The sequence below is a fragment of the Morone saxatilis genome, unplaced genomic scaffold, assembly GCF_004916995.1.
Source record: "Morone saxatilis isolate NCDOM2014 unplaced genomic scaffold, NCSU_SB_2.0 Contig8, whole genome shotgun sequence".
Classification (NCBI taxonomy): Eukaryota; Metazoa; Chordata; class Actinopteri; family Moronidae; genus Morone; species Morone saxatilis.
Genome location: NW_023340257.1, coordinates 22,969,877 through 22,978,768, shown reverse-complemented (window position 1 = coordinate 22,978,768; position 8,892 = coordinate 22,969,877). Strand labels below are relative to the sequence as shown.

Below are 8,892 nucleotides of genomic sequence, written 5' to 3'. Positions count from 1 at the left end.
ACTGCTCATTTCTCGTCTATAAAATGTAATAATTACAAAGGTCATTGGTCATTTGGAAGTGGCTTATTTAATCTGTCCTATCTCTTCAGCATAATTACCAGACTAATTACTGTATCTACACACAGTTGTGGTAATCCATCCTTAAAGTTATAATCCATGATCCAAATGTCAACAAAAGGGTACAAAATTCAAAACACAGCACTGGAACCTGCTCTTACTCATATTTCAATGCAGGCACAAACGTAAAACACAAAACATTTTAATCATTATGATAAAGTTTATAGTTTTAGTTTAATTCTTGTGCATTTCCATCTTCAGTTTTGAAAAACATTTTGAAGTGAATTTGTAGTGTTGGGTCAGTGATGCAGTGTTAACCTTTCTGTTTCAACAGTCCCGTCAGTGGCACCAGCGAACGTTAGTGGAGGGAATGGCCGCAGGCATGAACTGGTCATCTCGTGGGAGGTAGGTCCTCTGCCAAACTCCCTCTGTAGCAAACGTGACTATATATGTGCAAAAAAACAAATGTCGCAGTGCGTCTGGTGCCTCAGTTAAACAAGCTCAGATTGTTGTTGAATAAACAGAAGTTAATGGAAGCTTTTAGTTAGTCTATCCCCACTTAAAATAAACTTTGCAGTTTCCTGTTGCATCTAAAAATGTCAACGACATGACATTCAAACTGTGGAATGTTTTCAAAACTCCTCAGAAAGGATATAATAATGATATATCCACTAAATAATAAATATATTTATGAGAGAGGGCTTTAAGGTCCTTGAATTTCAAAATGCTTACTTTATAAAACATTAACTTTTTTTTTTTAAAGATACTGAGGCAGAAACTGCCGCATTTATTATGCTGAAATTCAAATTCCAATTATGTTTATAATTAAGCATTCACTGAGATTTTAAATGTGAAACTTTACTATCTATTCAATTCAGATTTATTTTTACAGCGCAAAATCATAACAGAAGTTATCTCAGGACACTTGTCAAATAGGGCAGGTCTACTTCTTATAAAAAATTATTAACAGAGACCCAGCATTTCCATCTGTACTGTAATTAAAAGGAAAAATCTATGTGATTCCAAGTAACAGATTAGATCAACATTTCGAGTGCTAAATGTGCTTGTTTATTATAAAAACCTGCCTTGAATGTCAATATGAAAGGGACTCCATATGAGAAATCATTTGTAGTTACATGCTCTGTTTTCCAGTAAAGTGCATGGCTGTGTTGCATTATGTAAACAGAACCGTGTTAAACACAATCTTATGGGGTTTGTTTCTGGTTTTCAGAGGAGATGCACAGTAATCAGTCGCTCTAAAGTAACTAATCCACAGGTAATGAGACAAGGAAATAGAAATTTGTTCAGCTATATGTCAGAAAATACACTCATGTTTTAGGGAGCTTTTGCCAACTTGTGTAAATATATGACAAAGTCTAAAATGTAATTATTAGGTAACAAAAATAAATATCATCATGCACCCTCAAAGCAGGTTAGGTTATAGTAATCTGCAGTATCACAGTGATAATAATAAGTATGCTAAAGACCTGCAGGCCAGATTGAAGAAGAAACAACTTGATGTAATAATTGTAATCACCAGTGCAAGTCTATATTAGCTTGCTAATAACCCCAAACAACATAATAAACAGAATATAGTATATATAATACAGAATATTTTTCATTATGTTATTTATGAGTCTTTTTTTTATGAAATTAACATCTTGGTCCTATAAGCCAGTGTTTCCCAACCTCTCCTGCTTGTGACCCTCTGAAACAAAGCAGTGCCTGCGGTATTGAAAATCCTGGGCATAAAAGCACCAAATGATGATTATTTTTAGGATTTTTACATGATTAAATATGGGAAGAAACCTATATGGTGTGAATATTCATCATTTAACTTGAGAAAGTATGACTCACCAAGACTACAAATGTGATAATAAATCTGTATGTTGGGGGAATTTATCATCACCCACCCACTGCTAAGAACATCTCTGAACCCGCAGGTTGAGAATCAGTGTAGTAATCCAAGAGTGGAAACAAGCCCACTGAAACAAGGTTCACTTTAAACATCCGCACTGAAAGTACAGCTTTGCCATTGTTCCCTTAGGTATTCAACTGTCACTAAGTAATAAATCCTGCATGAGAATGTGACTTAATAATCATGTAGAGCCTGCTACTGCACGTACCAATCATTAAAAACCTTCACTTTTTGTTGCCTGGGAATACTTGTCAGACATTATCAAAGGGGATAAAGCATGGTTGATGGACGACGCTAGTCCTTGTGGTTTCTAAGCTTGAAGGAAACGGTCTAATGATTTTAAGATATACAGATGATTGCATTAGTTTACAGTCAGCTGCATTCGCTTGAGGTGAGATATCATGAGTTCCTGGGGACCTGTGTTTGCTTGCTGTCCTTATTCCCAGAACCATCAAAGTGGGATCTAACTGAAACATAGAGGAGTTTCAGCAGCTCGAGTGAGAAAGTGATGAGAGTGGTCTGGAGATGTTCTTAAAATGTAGGAAGACAGATGTATAGAGGGATTCACTGGAGTATTTAAAGAACAGAGTTGTACATAAGAGGTTGACATTTCCTTTTCTAAATACCTTAGACCTTTCTTCAAAAAAAAAATCTGTGCCTGACAAATCATTTGCATCAAATGTACCGATCGACATTGACATATGTTCTTGGCTGTGATTTTTCTTATTTATATTTTTGTGGTTTTATCCACTTACCTCAGCTCTGAAATATGGTTTCTTCTCACCAGCATCATGTGTCAACACCAAACAACCCCCCCCAAAAACAAAAGTAACCCCCAACAGTAAACAAAAATGTTGGTATGGACAAAGAGTCCATAAATAATAGTCCATTAAAGGTATGTTAGGTAAGAGTCAAAGCAAATGTTCAACTAGCAATGTTCTAAATGGTTACACTTAACACAGCTTGGTGTTTGAGATATAAGCTTTAGTCTAATTAAAGTAGTTACTGTATGCTGTGATTGAATTTGGCTTTAGTCAGTGTTCCCTCGCAAGTCTTGTTGCTGAATAATTGTTCTTAAGTCAGAAAAGCATGCCTGCACTTCCTTGATCAGGAGGTGCAGTATCCAGCTAAAAAAAGAAGCACACTCAGTTGTTTTTTACTGTAATGCCACTACTGTGGCAGTCATTTTCAGCATCACAGCTGCAGAGACAAAAGTAAAATAACCCAGGTGGGGATGCACTGAACTCCCAGTCAGTCGTGACCTTTCTAATAGAAAAGGGTTAGAGAGATGCACATTATATCCAGTGGGATAACACAAAGGTGGAGGTTGTAGTGTTCATACCGGGAGAGGTGTGAGGGGGCTCAGGTGAGCGCCCATTATTAGGGCAACGTGAACTTTTTTCCCATTTGAAAGAGAAGATGTGGTAGACCCATCTGCTGCAGTATTCTACAGTATCTCTGACTTGCGTTCACTAAATTTTAATTCCATTTTGGAGGTATTGAGCAGGTTGAGCCTGGAAGAAAGACTTAATCTATTCCAACGAAGGAATAAACCTGACGGGAATGTGCTTCAGTCCACTAGGGCAGGATGCTTTTCCACAAGATCAGAGGTTGAAATAGATATTGTACCAAGGAAGCACCTGTATGAGATTTATTTGTCTTAAGGAAAATAGAGTTATAGCAGCAGCAAAATAAAAATACAATACAAGACTTAGTATAACAACTAGAGCCCAGTCAAATGAATACACAAAAAACAATATGTTGATCATTTTCCCAAGACAAACCTCTAATTGACTTGAAGTAATTACTATTGACAGACTTGTCTGTGGATGCAGTCTATAGACATGCATTTTCACCACATGTGCATGGTGTTTTCATTGTCTGCCATTGGCTCTCCTGGCTGTAAGACTCAAAAAGAGTGTGCCAAAGAGTTGTTAGTTGCAAATTGTCATTACAAGCAGGGCAAAAACTCCTGCTTCATCATTAACAGTAGTATAACCCCAGGATCACAGCTCATTGCATTTTAAACAGGGGCTCACTTTATTCTGTTGGAAATTTGTTTAACCATCCAGGGTCTCAGAGTTTGAGGGCAGAACTTGGTCACAATTGTGAAATTTGCTGACAAAGCTGAAAGAAGGCCAGCTGGGCCATGTATAACACGGAGCTGCATCAGCCGGGCAAGTGATTAAGATGTTGTGAATTAAAAATTTGGTCCCACCAGAGAGGCGCAATGATGATTAACCTTGAATCTCAGAGTCACTCCCAATAAATCCAGGGATGTTTATGAATATCTGTTTGTAATCTCAATCTTGACAATGGTTGTACAAAACATAATAAATCTCACACCAAGTAAAGAGGATATTAGTCTGAACTGTTTCCAAGAGGACAGCTTGGCTCTCAGCCAGGTTTAGGGCACAGCATGACCAGAATTACTATGAGCAAAGCTGGGAATTTGCAATTGAGATCAGTTGAAGGATATATTAACAGGGGAACAGTGAACAGATGTGGAAGCAACTGACAGTTATTCTTGTAGTTATTAAGTATGGGAGCCCAACTGCCACTGGGAAGATAACCTTCACATGAGGAGAAGTGCCCCTCAGTGGCACATTATGGGGGATAATGTCCATTCCAGATGGGATGGTGTTTGGTAGTAGACCATTTCCTATTTATAACTTAAGAGTGTCATTAGAGTAGCTAGTATAACACAATGACAACCTCCTTATGAATAAATACAGGACCCCATGTTGGAAGAACAATCGAGGGATACTTAAAGTTACACAAAACCTTGATTGGTGCTTGGTTAGACACAAAGCCCTAATAAAGAGTCCTTTCAAGCCATGCATGAACTTGATTAATTACAAAAAGTGATTCTTAGTGAAACAATTTCTTAACCCAGAATTCTTAAGGATTATCTTGATGAGACTCGGGAAACTGTAAAATCTGCAGCTTTTCTGTTACAAACCTCCATGATGAGAGCAATTTGTTTCTTCAAGTACCTCAGCATAAAAAAGTGTGAACATTATTTAGTCTGCTCATTTGTTTTTATTCAGACAGTTTTGCAATCAGATCAATTCACTTCTGAAGTACAGAGTGCATAATAGTGAAAAATGAAAGTAGCCTACTACTTAAAAAATGATGAAATGATGTTTCCTCGCTGCCCATTGTGGGGTACAATAATTGGTCACCCATCAATAAGTCTGTCAGTTCAGAGTATCACAGGACAATGCTCCACTTTGTGCAGTGTCCTCCTTTTGGTACTTTTTAGTCCTTTTAGCTCTGCCCTATTTCTTCTCGTTTCTGCTAAATGCTTTTGGAAATAAATCAGGACTTTGTCAGTGATCAATGGAGATGGATATTAAAGGAGACGGAGCAGGAATGTTAGCCCTTTTTGGCAGTCGAGGCATGTGAGCGCATGGCAGTTCTGCCTCTCCAATCATCTGTGGAGAGTTGTCAGAGCCTGGACGGCCATGGTGGGCAGGGTTATTAAGCAGGATGAATGACTAAACAGTCTCCGCAGCTTCATTCAGCCATCTCATTAGAGTCGACGGTGAGAGACTGCTTTTTCTCGGGGAGCCATTGGGAGGACTATTAGTGTTGCCCCTACAGTCACCATCACTGAGCCCAGCAGGCCCCACAATTTCATCCACAAGACTTACCTCAATTGTCTCAGCCTCCTAACTGTGTCCACATTTACAGAATATGTGCCTATCTCAATTCCCAAACCCACAAGTGTTTCTAGACATAACTAGCTAATTTGTTCATGCTGTTTTTTAAAGACCCATATTCCTTGGCATCTCTTTAAAACCATTGCCAGCTCCTATAATAACTTTGATGGAAGCTAATTCATTTTCACTGATCATCCCTGTAATTAGGCAGTCATGGTGAATGGTCGTTGTTGAATGAAATGTGAACTACATCTCCATCCACCACCAATCCCCCTGTAGACTAGATGGCTAATTTGGGTGATGCCTTCAGGGGACAATATTACTTTGAAGCCTATGCAAATCAACACATTACAGCGCGGGCTGTTTTTGTTGCCAAGAACAGGTGTACAGGTGTTTGTCATTTATTAAATTTAGCCAAAGATTTAATCCCTGCAGCTTACATTTTAATTAAATTCTAGCTCACTTAATAAATTGGCATTTGATTTGATTAAGCACCGAGCAGCTGTGGAAGACAGCGCCCTGTTTCACCACTTCAGGAAAAGCACAGATAAGTATTGAAGCCAGCACAGCAAACCTGTGTCCCAAAAATCCCCCTGTCAGACACGGAAAAGATAAATAGCTACATAATGGGCACAACTGAGCCAGATATGATTTGTTTCCATTACTCAAGACTGACTGCATCTTTATTAACACTGGCAGACAGTTACAGTAAATGGGTAGTAAATTGAAAGCTGATTATAGTGGCGTACCAAAGAGGGAAAAGTCATGTTTTGTTGAATAAGAGTCTTACTTGCACAGAAGAAGTTGTTAAAATGAGAAAATGTGCAAATAATGCTCCTTCAGTCACAGAGCTGAAGTGCTGGTAAGTCAGTTCGCACTTAATTTCAGTGAAGGACACTCCTGGATGATAGTTTCTCTCTGTCCGTTGTTTTCAGCCTGTATCTGAGGAGTTCCAAAATGGTGAGGGCTTTGGGTATATCGTTGCATTTCGTGCCAACGGAACCAGAGGCTGGAAAGAGAAAATGGTGACTTCAGCAGACTCTACAACGTATAAATACAGAGACGAGACGTTCCCTCCCCTTACTCCGTTTGAAGTCAAGGTCGGAGTGTACAACAATAAAGGAGATGGGCCGTTCAGCAAAGTTGTCATCATCCACTCTGCTGAGGGGGGTGAGTTCATACTTGTTGTTGCATGGATTTAAAAAGTACAGAGAGAATAGTTTTTCAGCATTTTATGATTGTCACCATTTTGACTTGTTTCACAGAGCCGAGGGAAGCACCATCTGATGTGAAAGCTTATAGCATTTCTTCATCGGAAATAAGGGTCACTTGGAAACCCCCCAATCCTGGCCCTGGAAGGCCGAGAGGATATGAGGTGCTTTTAAATTGTCTGCGTGTGCTTGTGTGCATTGGTGTCTATGCACGTACATTTACAGACAGTATCTGATACTGTTGCACAAGCATACTTACCTTTGTGCATGATTTGAGGTTTGATAACAGTATAAAGTCATTCCTTTCTGCTAACAGGTCAGCTACTGGAAAGACATGGAGCAGGAAGAGTCGGGGAAAAAACAAAGAACTGTGAAAAACGAAACATCCATGGTCTTGACAGGACTAGAGGGCAACAGTCTGTATCTCATCACAGTAAAAGGCTTCAACAGCATCGGCCAGGGTCCTGCCACTGCCGCTGTCACAGCCAAGACCAGGAAAGCCCGTGAGTGCAGCACTGACACTAATCACGTAACACTATATATGGAATAGAGGCTACCTGTTAAGTTCGCCCTAAATCCCCTTGTAAAAAGTGTAGTAATTGACCTAGTTGGTTGGAACACTGTGTAAAATCTGTTTGAATTTGCAACCTGAGTGTTCTCTCCGTAGCTCCTGCTCAGCCTCCAACCAACCTCATGTGGATTCAAGAGGGCAACAACGTGTCTTTAAGCTGGGACCCAGTGAAGGCAAAAGACAATGAATCGGATGTCATCGGGTACATGGTAATGATCAATCTCTAAAGTAACGTTTGTTCATAACATTAAAAAACTTTGATGCAAAGACTCTAGATGTGCTAATTAAGAAGAACTGCTAGTTCCAAATCTATTTTTCACCATCATAAATAGAATTATTTAATGCTGTTAATGGTTTACGTTTATGGTTTATGGCCTTTAGTTTAAATTTTTTTAACTATGTTTCTGAGAGAAAAGGTTTTTACTGACAGTTTGGTATGTTAGTCAGCTCTAAATACTACAGCCCCCATGGTTTCCAGCCAGTGAGAGTGGCAAGTTTAGAACATTTCATCATTGCAGTTGAAAACAAAATATCACACAGGAGTGAATTTTTTCAGTATTAAGCAGCATCTGAAAGTGAATCAGTTTAAACTGCTGTATATGTTTTAAGGATTCTCTGAAGTGTAAACCTTAGCTTCAGCTTGCTGTTATTGGCATAGACAACAAAAACGTGCTCAGTAATTGGACCTTTGGACTAACATTTGCATGCAGTCTTATAACTGACTATATATTTAAGAACCTGAAATTTAAAACTCGCACATCTCCTATGCTGTTGATTAAAATGGGAAATTATCCTGCAGGTGTTGCTCAAACAGGAGGGCAGAGGTCACAACCAGGTGACAAGAACCATTAACCCTTCCACCATGCTCTCACTGCCAGAGGGAGGCACCTATATCATTGAGGTGCGCGCCCTCAGCGAAGGGGGAGAGGGAGCCGTCAGCTCCCAAGTTCGTGTGGTCACCTCCTCCGGTAAGCTCAAAGCTAGTTAGTCGCCTCCCCTGTAAGCCACACGCTCCATTACATGACCTCTGAAATCCAATCTCCATGCACAGGCTGTTTTCTCTTTGTAGCAATCTTATGTTCTGCCCTTAATTGAGTCACCGCAGCTGTTGTGCGAGCCAAGTTTTCTTTGGCTAATACTGTTTTAATTACCTCGCCCACACAAGCCTTCCTACTCTTGCACAGCCAATTAACTTCTAAGCAACAGGACGAACAGAAAGTTTGCAGCCCTGTGTGTGACATGACCAGCCAGTTTCTCAGGGCAATGGCTTGCTGTTTTTTTCCTCCTGTCTGTTTTTCTTCGCTTTCCTTTTTTCTTCCTTAAGTTTCTTCCCTGCGCCAAACTCCTTAAGACCAATTCATTCGAAAGATCAATAGAGTTATTTAGCATTAAAAATTAATGCATATCCGGCATTTTGTTTCGCATCTTTGTTTTCATCCTTATTGACTTTCTCCTTCTCTCTCTCTCTCT

The 8,892-nt window shown here is 39.5% G+C and overlaps 1 protein-coding gene across 1 annotated transcript in view; it reads left to right on the top strand.

The window, feature by feature from the left end:
* The window catches only part of cntn5 (contactin 5), a 53,761-nt gene that overhangs the window by 43,694 nt on the left and 1,175 nt on the right, over positions 1–8,892 (top strand). Inside the window, exons 16-21 of the mRNA XM_035680760.1 lie at positions 392–462; positions 6,576–6,810; positions 6,906–7,015; positions 7,168–7,354; positions 7,519–7,631; positions 8,222–8,390. Of these exons, the coding sequence (XP_035536653.1) occupies positions 392–462; positions 6,576–6,810; positions 6,906–7,015; positions 7,168–7,354; positions 7,519–7,631; positions 8,222–8,390 (885 nt within the window). The remainder of the gene's footprint in view (positions 1–391; positions 463–6,575; positions 6,811–6,905; positions 7,016–7,167; positions 7,355–7,518; positions 7,632–8,221; positions 8,391–8,892) is intronic.